The following is a 14,137-nucleotide window of genomic DNA, read 5'->3' as shown; positions in this document are numbered from 1 at the left end:
CCTCTGACAACCGGAGGTAATTTATAACTTTACAACTCCTTTTTTTGCAGAAGCAAGGTAAATTAATTATGTTTGAGTAGAAGGAAAAGAGCACTTTATTGTATATACTGGAAAGATACAAGCAATAATAATATGAAATTCTAGCTCCCAACTATTGCTTTCAATATTCTGTGAAGAAACACATTTGCTTTTAATTTTAAGAGTGGTTGGAGCTTGGGAACTCAAACTTGGCTTAAATTTCAGCACTTTAGTTCACAGAAGATACCCTGACAAACATTTTTTTTTTCTTTTTTAAGGAAGTCATGATATTGACTTTTCCTCAGATTTATAAGTGAATAGAGTACAGCAAATACAAGTAATAACTTTTAATTTTCATTAACTTCATTTCAACTTGAAGTTAAAAAAGTAACAGATGTATCATTTCCTATTACTAACTAAAATGATTTATGATGATTAATTTTTTTTTAATTCCCATGCTTATTACAATGCCAGCACTATTTAGTAAATTTCAGCCAAGCTGATATTTTCCTATTTAATGAGTAGATAACGAGACAATATAAATCTAACGATAATAGACCTTTATTCTCATTCTCCAGAGTGCTCTAATAAAATGTAATGCATTGAAAAAAAAACAACTAATAACATAATTTGCTTTACAGTTCAACAAATTCATCTAAAGTTTGGAATGACTTATTTGTTTACTTTCAATAAATATTTTGATTTTCAAACTGATCAAATCTCTTCATCTAGGAAATAACCACTGAGTAGGAAGGTAAAGATAGGGCATAGGTTTGGGGAGAGGGATGACCTTAAATCAAAATAAAATTACATGCAAAGCATGGTCCAAGTGAAACCACATAGCCCAATATATAAGACCTATGTTAAGATCTTAAAAACAGTGACTAGGTAAAAGAGGATACTTGGCCTAGAAATCCCTCCAGGGCTATGTAGCATATAAAATTGTATTCCACTAAGAATAATAATATCCTTTAAGCCCTGAATATACTTCACCTTCCATACAGCAGACATGGCTAGCTATTATGAAAAAAAGAATCACTAGGAATTAAATAATAATACTAACTAACCATTTTAGATGAAGAAAATCCCCACTTCTAAAAAATAAAAAAAATGAAAGAAAAGAAAGCAAGGAAACGAACACATGAGCCTCAATTTCACTAGCGTGTTGTGTCTGGGCCATTGCCAAGTATCACAAACCACATTTGATATTTTGTGTTTTTGGCTGAGTAACACCAGAATGTCTTTGGGGGGAGTGAGGAGGGAAAGAAAGAACTTAGAAAAGGGTAAACAATAGCTTTTCATAAAATAGCTATATCATTTCAACTTGATTATCAAAACAACATTGGAAGTAGTTCAATTTAAAAAAAAAAAAAAAACATACATAGAGGTAGAAGCCTAAAACATACCCGAAGGAAGGTGAAGCTTAGAATGCTTTTGGCTTATGCTATGAAACATGAATTTCTTATCCCCCAGCAGACAGAACAAAATGTGCCTATACCTTGGCATTGGACAACACAGTTGTGTCTCAAGAAACAGTGTCTAATCTCTGATCATTCACAGTACCTCTGGCTTCAGTTCAGGAGGGGAGAGAAAGGATTACCCTAAGTCAAAAGATAGTGTCTAAAACGTGAAGGCAAATAAAATCAGGAATCTCCTGAAGCTTGGCTCAGCATGTTAAAATTAGTCACTGTCTATAAAGAAACTACCAAGACTGCTGAGGATGTGAAAGTTAATACTGCCCTGATGTAACATGCCAGGCCATCTTGCTTTGCCACTCCCAACCCAAAAAGCTGTGGTGTAATGCTGACTTCTATTAATGTTCTTCATTTGGAGTAGGGATCTCTTAATTCTGAATTGCCCATCGACTAATAGACTTCCTTACTAAAATGAGTTTAGTTCAATGTAGTGCTTTAGGTTACATACTTTCTTTTTTTCTTTTGTATTCCTAAAATGGACAATGATTTCTCCCTGGCCTTATACATACAATTGCTATGAGGTGAAAAATGTTCATTGTTTGCTTTTGACCAAGACTAAAGCTAACTTTGATGTCATTCCTTGTGGCAGAACAGTTTTATGCACTCCTCTTTGTAAAACTGACAATCAACAATAAAGGTAAGTAATTATAGAAAGTGAACACAAAGAGAATAACCCTTATAAAAGGCACATCAGCAAATAATTAATAAATGACTGCAAAATCATTACCTCTGCTCTCTGGGTTCTGGGAAAAGCAGTGGATTTTTCTATGGCATAAACATCCACCAGGTAAAGACATGCTCCTTGCTCCCGGTCCAGAATGGCTGCAGTCTGGATGATGCCAGTAAGTCGTCCAATAGTGAAGAGACGTCCGACAGTTTTTTCTTCACAACGAACTGAAACAATATAATACTCCACTGGGGCTTCAGACCCTCTAGGGCTAGCTGCTTCTATTGATATTACATTGGTCCCAATGGGTTCTCCTTCCTTCAAAATGGTTATATATTTGGGCTGAGTAAAAACAGGTCCATCAATGCCCTGAAGAATGACTGTCAATTCAGTGGTTGATTTCTTCCTTTCAGGGCCAAGGTCTGTTGCTGAAACTATGAGATTGTAGATCAGCTGCGAAGGCACCAGTGCAGAAGCCACTCTCAAGTCTCCACTGTAACGATCCACAATAAAGGTGTCTGTGTCCCCATTGATGATCTCATACTCCACCTCTCCATTGGCACCTTCATCTGGGTCAGCAGCCATAATTGTTGTCAGAACAGAACCAATCACAGCTGAAGGGTCTGCAGCAAGGGCATTTTGTGATATAAACATTGGAACATTGTCATTGAGGTCTGTAACCAAAATGGTCACATTTTTCAAAGCATACCGTCTAGTTTCTATAGGCACAGCTTGATCATTGGCTTTTACAGTTAACTCAAAGAGATTAGCAAATTCCCGATCTATTTCAGCATTAGTATATATTGTCCCTTTGACTTCATCAATGCCAAAGTGGTTGCCTCTTGGCATCTGTTGAATGATAGTATAGGATAGCTTCCCATTAATATCTGCATCAGGATCATGTGCAGTCACTGAAATGACAGATGTCCCAATGGGAATGTTCTCAACAATAGACTTGAAAATATCCCCAGGAGGAAAGCTAGGAGGATTGTCATTAAAGTCCCTCACATGTATAACCACTGACATCGTAGATGAACGAGGAGGTCTTCCTTGGTCTTTTGCAGTTATATTTAATTTGTACAAAGACTGTGTTTCAAAGTCCAGTTTTTTGGCAAGAAAAATACTGCCAGTGTTTGGGCTAATGCTAAAAGTTCCGTGGTTGTTAGTCCCACTAATAGTGTAACGTAAATCGGCATTGTCACCCGAATCTGAATCAGTTGCAGTAACAGAGGACACCAGTTCACCAATTCTCATGTTTTCCAAAACATCGACAAATAATATTGATTTAGGGAAAGAAGGGGTATTGTCATTTTCATCTAAAATATCAATATTTAAGGTACAGGTTGAATTGAGGGAGATTGTCCCTGAATCCACTGCTTGAATTACAAGGGAATAAGCAGCTGTAGCTTCGTGGTCTAATTTACCAATTAGTGTCACCTGACCAGAAGAACTGTCTATAGAAAACTGTCTTTCTTCATTTCCTTTTATCACAGAATAATGAATAAGTCCATTACTACCTTCATCAACATCTGAGGCAGATACTCTTAAAACTTGCGTCAGGTTGGCTGCTGATTCTGATACTGTAGCTTGGTAAAAGTCTTTTAAAAATTTGGGAGCGTTATCATTTATATCCTTCATGTAAACATGTACAGTGGCCTGATCCTTGAGGGGCTGAGGGAGCCCCTGATCTGTTGCTATCACTGTAAAGCTAAACGCTGCAGTCCCTCTCCGCCGCATCAGAGACTCCCTGTCAAACTGATGAGTACTTGTAATCTTCCCACTAACAGCATGCAACTCAAAATCTGGCTGCACCATTTCAAAAGAATACCTTACTTCTCCGTTTGGCCCCAAATCTTTATCTACAGCATTCACTTTACCCACAAATGACCCAGGGCTCTGTTCCTCTTCGAAGTAAAATGTATAACTGGTACTATTAAAAAGAGGTCTGTTATCATTTACATCTTCCAAAATCACGGTAACATTCACAGTAGCACTAAGGGGTTCCACTGCTCTGTCAGAAGCAACAACCAGTAAAACGTATCTGTCTTGAAGTTCACGGTCCAGTTCACTTTTTATATACAAGTGACCATCTGGGAATACGCCAAAAGCATCTCCTGCATTTCCTTCAGCAATACTGTACGCAATCTCACCATTTGCTCCTGAATCCTCATCAGAAGCTTGCACTTTAAAGAATCGAGAATTCACAGGTTCTGACTCAGAAAGGGTGACCTCATAAGAAAGTTGGTCAAACACTGGTGGGTTGTCGTTTACATCATGGACATACACTGTTAAGATGAAACTAGAGGACAGCTGCGGAACACCCATATCAGATGCCAAGATTTCTATCTGATAGGAACCAGCATGAACATCCAGGGGCCCTAGCAGACTGATATTACCATTCTTTTCATTGATAATAAATAGGTTCTTGGGGTTTTGCTTCAGGCTGTATAATACCATGCCATTGACACCTTCATCAGGGTCCACAGCTTTGGCTTGGAAAATGCTGTGCCCTGCCTGCCAATTCTCCACCACATTTACACTCTCTACTACCTGAAGAAAATGGGGAGAGTTGTCATTCAGATCCTTAACTGTTATGTTAACCACCGTGTCTCCAGTCACTGTGCCCCCACTGGCTACTACTTTTAGCTGATAAAAGGATTGCTCTTCTCTATCAATCACACTTGCTGTGGTAAGCTGCCCAGTGACCTGGTTGATAGCAAACATACCTTTCTGATCCCCAGTAGTAATGAGATAACTGATGTTGGAATTGAGATCCATGGTGGATGCGGACACACTACCCACATGATATCCCAGAGCCACATTCTCAAAGACCACGAAGCTGTAGGCAGCCTGGCTAAATACAGGTGGGTTGTCTTGAGTGTCCAATACAGTGATGGTCACTATTGCTTGGTTGGGGGATTGTAAATTGCCACCATCAGTTGCCACTATTTGCAACTGGTAAGCTGTTTTTTCTTCTCTGTCCAGGGCCATTCTTGTAGAAATAACCCCACTTTGAGCATTGACCTGAAACCGAGACCTGTCCCCAGCTGATATACTATACTTGACAGTTCCATTGGGACCCAAGTCTGGGTCAGTAGCAGACACTGTGGTGATGTAGCTACCTCCAGGCTCGTTCTCCTGAATATGAGCAAAGTATTGGACTGGGTAGAATACAGGGCTGTTGTCATTTATATCCAGGAGACTCACATTTACGCGAGCCACTGATGACTGAGGAGGGGAGCCCAGATCTGTTGCCAGGATCAAGAGGGAGTAGAAAGCTTGCTCCTCTCTGTCCAAAGAGGAGATAGTACTCAACCTTCCAGACACAGGGTCCAAACGGAAGGACTTCTGGACTGTCTCAGCCTCTTGTAGGGAGAAGCGCACCGTCCCGTTGTCACCCAGGTCCCCGTCTGTTGCTCCAAGTACGAGTAGTTCTGTCCCTGTGGGGGCATTCTCAACCACAGACACATCATACCCTTTTGGCTGGCTGAATACTGGCTTCTCATCATTCACATCCAGGAGAGTTACTACAAGCTGGGCATGGGAAACCTTGGGGTGAACCCCGTGGTCCCTCGCACTGATATTCAGTACAATCTGAGAAGCAAGTTCACGGTCCAGGCCCCCAGCAGCCCCAGTGGTCACCAGGCCACTATGTTCACTGATATAGAACCAGCCTAGTTCATTGCCGGAGACAATGCTGTAACGCAGGTTGGCATTGAGACCAGAGTCGCCATCAGTGGCAGACACTCCACTCACATAGCTTCCCGGGGGTGCCTCCTCGCTAAGGTTAACTCTGTACACTTGCTGTGTAAAGACAGGAGGGTGGTCATTGATGTCATTGACGAAAATCACCAGGCTTGCCACAGAGGAGCGCGCCTGGACCGCTGCGGCAGGGGGCGCACCGTAGTTATCAGAGACAGAAACTGTGAGGTTGTAGGAAGGGATGCGCTCGCGGTCCAGGGCGCTGGCCACTTTGATGAGGCTCAGGTTCGGCACTTTGCTGCTCTGCACCTCGAAGTGGCGCTGTTCGTTGCCCCCGAGAATTTGCACGGAGATGTTCCCGTTGGCCGCGGGGGAGTCTGCGTCGGTCACGGTGAGCAGAGCCACCACGGTGCCCACCTGAGCGTTCTCATCAACTGAGGCGTAGCGCGAGGTGGCGGGGAAGTAGCGGAACTTCACCACGGGGTCATTGTCGTTCACGTCCAGCAGCTGGATCAGCGCCTCGGCGCGCCCAGTGAGCGAAGGCACGCCTCGGTCCATCGCCTGCACCGTAAGCGAGTACTGGCGGCGGGCCTCAAAGTCCAGAGGCTCCCGCACGGTGATAAGTCCCGTTTCGGGGTCCATCTGGAAGGGGGTCCCCTCGTCCTGAAGCCGATAGCGGATGTCCGCGTTAGTGCCCTCATCCGCGTCCGCCGCCGCCACCTGGAGGACGCTAGAGCCCACAGCTGCGTCCTCAGGCACCCCCGCCTGGTAGTGGGAACTGCCAAAAACCGGGGGGTTGTCATTAATGTCTTGCACAGTCACGTTTACCTGAAGGTAGCCCCGCCGCTTTGGCTCGCCCTTGTCCTCCACCTCCACCAAGAGCTGGTACTGCGGCGTGGCCTCCCTGTCCAGCCCGCCCTTGGATACAAGATGCAGGAACGCACCCTCGCCGCTCGGGTTCAGGGTGATGTCCAGACGGAAGCGGCCCGCCTCGTTGCCCCGGATGATCCTGTAAGAGCGGTGGTCCACACCGTTGGAGCCGATGTCCGAGTCGGTGGCTGTATCCAAGATGACTTGGCGCCCGCTGCTACTGTCCTCCTTGAAAGTGACCACAATAGAAGGGTCTGGGAAGACAGGGGCGTTGTCATTGAGGTCGCGCACCAGAACTCGCACCTCAGTGGGATAGGTGGGCGCGCTGGAAAGGACCACCAGGTTGATCACGTCGCTGGGCAGGCTCTCGCGGTCGATGGTGGCGGTGGTGTACAGGGCTCCGGTGCTACTGTTGATGGCAAATAGGGCGTGGCTTTCGCTGAGCCGGTAGGTGAAACCCTGGCGCGTCTGGATGGTGCCCACCAGAGTGCCAGGAGGTTGCTCTTCCAGCACTTGGAACACCTGGCGCTGCTCGGCCCCACCGACCCTAGTTGGCCCCGGGAGCAGGGAAAGTAACCAAACGACGCGAAGGAGCTCAAATACTGATATAGAGGGCAGCGGGAGCCACGGGCGGCCAGGAGCCCTGTCTCCTGTCAAGTTCATGGTCCTAGCTCCCTTGAACGGTGTGTTGAAGAGAAGGGGTAAAGCAAACGGAGTAATAGCTATACCAATTAAGTAGCCCCAGAGGGAAAAGAAAACAAAACTAATCAAAAAAAAAAAAAAAAAAAAAAAAAAGCAGCTTAAGGCTCCGTCTGAGAGCTCTGCTATTTCAAATAACCTCCAGTCCAACAAAAGCAAGTTGCATCAACGGAAGTCTCCAGGTAGCCAGTTGCACGCGTGATGCGAGAGAGATGCCGTGGCAAAAAGCAGCAGAGCATTCCGCGGGACACTCCTGTGCGTTGATGAGTTTCCAGAAAGTTTCTCAAGCCTCGTATATTTCCCCGCTTTGCTTTGACTTGAATCTAGAGTCTTGAGTTTTTCGCCTGGGTGAACGTGAGTTGCTAGAGAACGCCTTATTTAAGGTGTATGAGGAATCATTGCAAACAGTTGTCTTCAGAAACTTTAGAACTTACCCATAGCGAAGACACTGCAGAGAGAAGGAAAAAAAACGTCGGTAGCTATGTGTGCAAGCACAATTGCGCACAGGGGGGGATGGTGGAGAACCGGGAGAATCGAATTCCTTTCCCAAAGGCTGGAGAAGAGGGATTTCCTCGATTCCCCAGTCCTCAAGAACAAGGCTGCAACGCCCCTCAACAAGCCTGCGGCAGTGGCGACGGAGGCCCAGGCGGCGGCGTCTGCTTGCACGAAGCTGTAGAACGGCGTTCCAAGCGCTCGCGTTCGCGCTGTGGTTCCGACACTCGGGAGCATTCAGCTCTGACCCTTCTCCTCCAGCAGCAGCCGCCGCCGCCGCCGCCGCCCCTGCTGCGGCTTCGTGCCGGTGGTGGGGCGCAGGCAACAGCCAGCGCTCCTCGGCATTTTTCACCTCTGCCGGGGCGCCTGCCAACCCATTATTTGTACATCCAAAGCGAGCGCAGGTCCCGTTTTCTTCTCGGCCTCGCGAAGGTAGGGCAGGAGCAGCGCGCGGTCCCCCAGCTCCCTCCCCTCACCATGCCAGGGGGGGTCGTTGTCCAGCGGCCCCAGTCAGAAGCCCACTGTAGTTCACCTTGCCCCTGCCCTGGTTATCTTTGCTTTTATTGTCCTGTGTCAGTTTCACTTTGTAATCCACAAGGCTTTTTGTTTGGGGCGGGGGAGTGGTTGTTCCCTCTTTCTCCTTCACCGTTGGCGGTGGAGGCGGGCAAGGAGGCGCTGGGCTGTGGCGGCGCCCGCAGCAGCTTCGGACGGCGCCTGTCAGCGCTCTCGCTCTCGCCTGCCCCGGCTGAAGGTTTTACCGCAGTTGGAGCTGGAGCTCAGGGAGACCCTCTAATCCTCCGACTGGTCCCTCACGCTCTCCCCGCCCCTTCCCCGCTGCACGCGCGCACACAGACAACACGCACACACAACACACACACACACACACACACACACCGCGGGTCGCCGAGACACAAACAGAGGGGGAGGGAAAACCGTGAGCTGGAGCCGGACTCAGAAACTTTGCTAGCCACTCATTGATCCCCGCACTTTAGTTCGCCGGGACTCCTCCTAGCTCCCGGTCCTGTCACCTACTGCCCCTCCCTCGCCCCAGCCCCATTGGGCCAGAGCTGAAGCAGCCTCGCCTGGCACTCCTACCCGGAGCGCCCTCCAGCTTTCCCCGCCTCCGACTGGCTTCTCGGGATGCTAATCACTCCAGCCTCCCGGAGGGCTGTAGGCGGGCCGGTGTGGAGCCGGAGGAGGCGGAGGCACCGAGAAGGGGGTTGATTTTTTTTTCCTTTTTTTTTTGGTTAAATCTTGGCCGGCGTCAGAGCAATAACAGCAAAAGGCTGCCACAGAATAGATGGGGGTGGGGTCAGGTTTGCAGATAAATAACTTTGGTGGCGGGGTCTGGGGTAAGACCGTTAGGTTGTTATGCTAGTAATAACTCCGGGGTAAGGGGGTCGAGAGAAATAAAAGAAAGGCGGGGGGTAGGGGTCTGTTAGAGCGGGGAGGAAGGATTAAGCAAAGCCTGTCTGGGAATGCACGGCGCAGATTTGCTTTAACCGTTTCCTGCCCCCTTTCTTTCGAAGGGAGGAGAGGGAGCTACGGCACTGTGTGATCCGACAGAATCTAAATAGAATCCTCTCCATTCCTTTTCTGTCCACAGAGCCGGCTCCTTGCAGTCTAGGGCGAGCTCATCCCTAAAGCTGCACCCTTTGGCCCCCTCCCCCACCTTCCAGGTGACTCTGGATTCCAAGGCCTCGGTACCAGCCGCGCTTTCGACTTCCTTTAGGAAAAGCCAGAGGAACTCAGTGTTTGTTTTGTTTGGTTTTCCTTCCTAACTGGATCCCAGGTGCCAGTAGCCGAACCTTAGAGTTTCAACAACAATAACAATGGAAGCCCTTTGGAACGAGAGAGAGATCTTTTCCTGTTGCAAAGTTAGTTCGGAATTTTGATCCCCGATAGAGTTGAGTTATTTTCCCCCCTCGACATTTTGTAGCCAAAGGAATCCTAATGAAGTTTGGTTTGGTTTTGGTTTTCGTCTGGGGTGAAGGATAGATGTGAAAAAAAATTGAAATAAATAAAATAAAATGTAAACTTAAATGTTAAAAAATGCCCATGTGCCACGTACGGCGCTCAGATTAATTTCCCTGCTATTCACTGCAGCTAATTTTTCTGGGTATACGTCGCTTCTTTAAAAAAAAAAAAAAAACTGACTAGGAATCAGGTCAGTGTTTTTTCCTTTAAGGGAAAAAAAAACGTAGAAAATAAGAATTTAAGCCAAACAATACAAAACATAGGGCATATGTCATACATTTATGCCACAATGACCCCTCAAAATTTAAAACTTTTCGGCATATGGAGACAGTTCAGGCATGAGTAAATACTGCCCTCTGCTGTTTTACGGTAATCTTACATCTTTAGTTGTTTCGTTTCTTGCTTTCAAATTGGATGCAGAGACTCAGAAGTATCTGGTTACAAGGCTAATTCCTCCTTGCCTAGGGATAGTGGCAAAGAAAAAAGATCCTTAGGAATCTCCCAGTGCCTCTCGTTATTTAAGGTGAAAAAAAAATAATAATAGTAAGAGCAACAGGGCAGACAGCAAAGTCAAGTCCTGCTGATGCAGACAGCTTGGGTAACCCAAATCTGATATACGGAAGCCTAGTTCTAAAACTGTTGTTATCAATTCCTTTGTTTAGGTTAGTACATTCACTTCTGCATATTCCTCTACTGTAATATAGTGAGGAAATTGGAAACAGACAAGAAAGTTAAATTCAATAATTTCTGCATTTTTACAATTTGAAAAGTATTGAAAGCATTGGAAGCTATTTTTTTTTAAAGTCGCATTTTTAAGCCATTATTCAAAAATCATATCTATGCCAGCAGGTTACTATCTTCATATAATTATTTTTGGTTTAATTTTGTCAAGAAAGATTTTTAGATTAATTAAAGTGAAGTCAAAATTCTTTGTAAGTAGACTTAATTTGAACAGGTGAAAATCATTGATAGTCAATTTTGTGAAATGGGTAATGTTCAATCTGTGTTTAATTTAAAAAACAAGATGTGGCTAAATAAATCAATACAGAAAATATGTATATATTCATTACATAGAATAATTTTTGGAAAATTTCAAAAGAAGATTGTTAAAACTTACGGAGGCAATGTTATGATTATTTGAATAAATGGATGTTAGCCATTATGATTACTTTAGAGAAACACAATAATTTTTAGATAAAATTTACCAGTAAAATTACTATACATATATATATATATATGTATGTACACAATTTAAGGTAAGATGTAGAGAATGATTTTAATGGAAGAAAATGAATAAAGCCTTTGTTTTATTTTATTTATTTATCCCCCTAGGGTTCCACATATTCCTGTAGTATAATGCATGATAAAAAGTAAGCAAGTAAAGAAAATAATAAAATGAAAGCGACTAAAGATATATACAATTCATTGTATACATGAAATATGCAAAAATCACAAGAAAACAACAATAGATATTGTAAGGATAATTTACCATTGTGCATTTTCTTTGATTACTTGCCTTTATAAAAATAAACAAATTTAGTTCATTTTTACTTTTTCATCGAAAGCTTGATTATCTTGAGAAAAGGGTATTTAGTCAAAGCTTTTAATAAACATGAAATTAGATGTTTTTAAGAGAGAAGAGTATTCATCAATTTTAATAGGCTATGGGGGAAAATCGTATTTTTGTGTCCAGGCATGAAAGAAACAAGAGGAAAAAAAGCTCATTTGAACTTTAGAACACATACATTAAAACAAAGAGCTCTTATAACCGTTTGTTGTCATGATCTATACATATGTATTCATTAAATATGATTTTTTTTCTTCATGTTTTAGACTACAGGTGAAGAAGCTATGTTAATATACTCCTGGAGGTCATATTAATCTACTCCTGGAGGTCATAACACATTAGCAACATTTTCCTCCTTCCTTAACCTAGCCTCCACTGTTCTCTTTTCCTTTCTCCCCTTTTTCCTTCACCTGCCTTTGCTTTCCCTTCCCTTGTTCTCCCTCCTCTAGGCCCCTCTAGGCTCTACTTCCATTCTCTCTTCTCCCTTCCCCTCCCCTCTCTCCCCTCATTTGATTTGACTTGGCTTGACTCTCCTTATTACCCCTCACTCCCATTCTTCCACCCTTTTTGTTTCTCTCTGTTCTTGAAAAATGTGTCCTATTTAGTTGTTTTTTCATTTTAATTGAGATAAATGGTATTGTGTTATACTGTGTATGTACCTCATCCTTCTTACCTCTTTCACCCAGCACTATATTTTAAAGATTTATACATTTTCTGTGTGTAATCTAAACTGTTGCTTCAGATTCCTGTGTTTTACTATAAAGTGTGTATCTGTTGCTTTTAACCTACCCACCTATACAGGTATAGACATCTAGTTCTCCTCCAACTCCCTGGCATCACGGATAAATCTTCAAAGAGCATCCTTATAACTGTCCCCATAGGGAACTGAATTGGATCTGTAGTGTCAAAGGAAGAGGTCGCTACTCAGCGTCCGAAACAACATCCCAGTGTATTGCTTCCTAAACAAAAGAAAAAGCAATGTTTGTAAAACACAGTGTTTCTGAGCAACGCAGAGAGCTTATCCTACTTAGTTTCGGGGAAACATGGAGTTCATGGACGGCAAACTTTCAGAGGCGGAAGTAGTTAGGGATTGGTTGATTTTGAGCTATGGCTTTGAAGTTACTAGGCAGCAGTTGTTGCTAATTAGCTGAATTTCAGAAGCGTTGTTACTGATGTGAATTTAACATTGATTTGGGAAAGGCTTAAAACTGATTCTTGATACCAAAAACACAGGTAGATAGGATTTTTGTCCTTCACTATTTCCCTCATTCTTATATCTCTGGTCCTGCTCTGCTGTTGTTTTCCAACTTCTTGAGCTAAAAGTGTAATTCAGTATATTAAGTGTTCTTATTTCCTATCAAAGGTATTGAAAGCTGTGAATTTCCTGCTAGGTACTACATTAGCCTAGTCCTGTTGTTGTGAGGTGCCATCGAGTAGGTTCCGACTCATGGAGAATCTTGGGTACAACAGAATGAAACACTGCCTAGTCCTGTGACATCCTCACAGTCATTGCTGTGTTTGAGCTCACTGTGGCAGCCACTGTGGCAATCCATCTTGTTGAAGGTCTTCCTCTCTTTCCCTGACTCTCTGCTTTAGCAAGCATTATGTCCTTCTCCAGGGACTGGTCCCTCCTGATAACACGTTCAAAGTATGTGAGACAAAGCTTCTCCATCCTTGCTTCTAAGGAGCCTTCTGGGAGTACTTCTTCAAGACAAATTTGTTCATTCTTCTGGCAGTCCATGGTATAGCCATTATTCTTTGCCAACACCATAATTCAAAGGCATCAGTTCTTTTTCATCTTCCTTATTCATTGCCCACTTTCCGCATGCATATGAGGCAATTGAAAATACCATGGCTTGGATCGGGCCCACCTGAGACCTCAAAGTGACGTCTTTGCTTTTTAACACTTTGAAGAGGTCTTTTGCAGCAGATTTGCCCAATGCAATGCATCTTTTGATTTCTTGACTGCTGCTTCCATTGGTGTTAATTGTGGATCGAAGTCAAATGAAATCCTTGACAACTGCTTTTCTCTGCTTATCATGATGTTGCTTATTGGTCCAGATGTGAGGATTTTTGTTTTTGTTTAGCCTTTTCCTACGAAGTATTAAAGGAGTTCTGGTGGTGCAATGGTTAAGAGCTCGGCTGCTAACCGAAAGGTCAGAGGTTTGAACTCACCAGTCGCTTTGCAGGAGAAAAGACCTGGCAATCTGCTCCCATAAAGCGTACAGTCATAGGAAACCTTACGGGGCAATCCTACTCTGTCTATAGGGTTGCTATGAGTCCAAATCAACTGAACAGCACACAGGCAACATCAACAACAAAGTCTTGTGTGTAGTGATTCCTTTATCATTCACCTTTAATTATTTAATAGTTTATTTCATGGTTCCCACTATAACACAAGATCATTTACCTTCTGTACCCTGGTGTTTTAAACATATAGTTTTAAATACAGAATTATAGTTTAAATGTGCTCTTTGTTTTTTGTTAGCGCTAATAATCATTGTCTCTTAATGGGAGCTTCTATTTACATGCAATATAACTAGTTATATTTCTGTTTATATCTCCCATCTAATATTGTGTTTTGTTATTTCCTGTTATGTTACTGTTCCTTCATTTCTGTGTTTTTGTTTCTTTCTGTATTTCTTGCCTGTTTTTTTTTTTTTTTTTTTT

The 14,137-nt window shown here is 43.7% G+C and overlaps 1 protein-coding gene across 3 annotated transcripts in view; it reads right to left on the bottom strand.

Annotated features, from left to right (window-relative positions):
* The window catches only part of FAT4 (FAT atypical cadherin 4), a 190,476-nt gene extending 183,081 nt beyond the window's left edge, over nt 1-7,395 (bottom strand). For all 3 annotated transcript variants that reach the window (XM_012558542.1, XM_012558543.1, XM_004386861.1), the window contains exon 1: nt 2,221-7,395. In XM_012558542.1, coding sequence (XP_012413996.1) covers nt 2,221-7,395 — 5,175 coding nt within the window. The remainder of the gene's footprint in view (nt 1-2,220) is intronic.
* Between the last annotated feature and the right edge of the window lie 6,742 nt (nt 7,396-14,137).

Source organism: Trichechus manatus, unplaced genomic scaffold (assembly GCF_000243295.1).
Source record: "Trichechus manatus latirostris isolate Lorelei unplaced genomic scaffold, TriManLat1.0 scaffold00174, whole genome shotgun sequence".
Lineage (NCBI taxonomy): Eukaryota > Metazoa > Chordata > Mammalia > Sirenia > Trichechidae > Trichechus > Trichechus manatus.
This window is presented reverse-complemented; position numbering and strand designations above follow the sequence as displayed.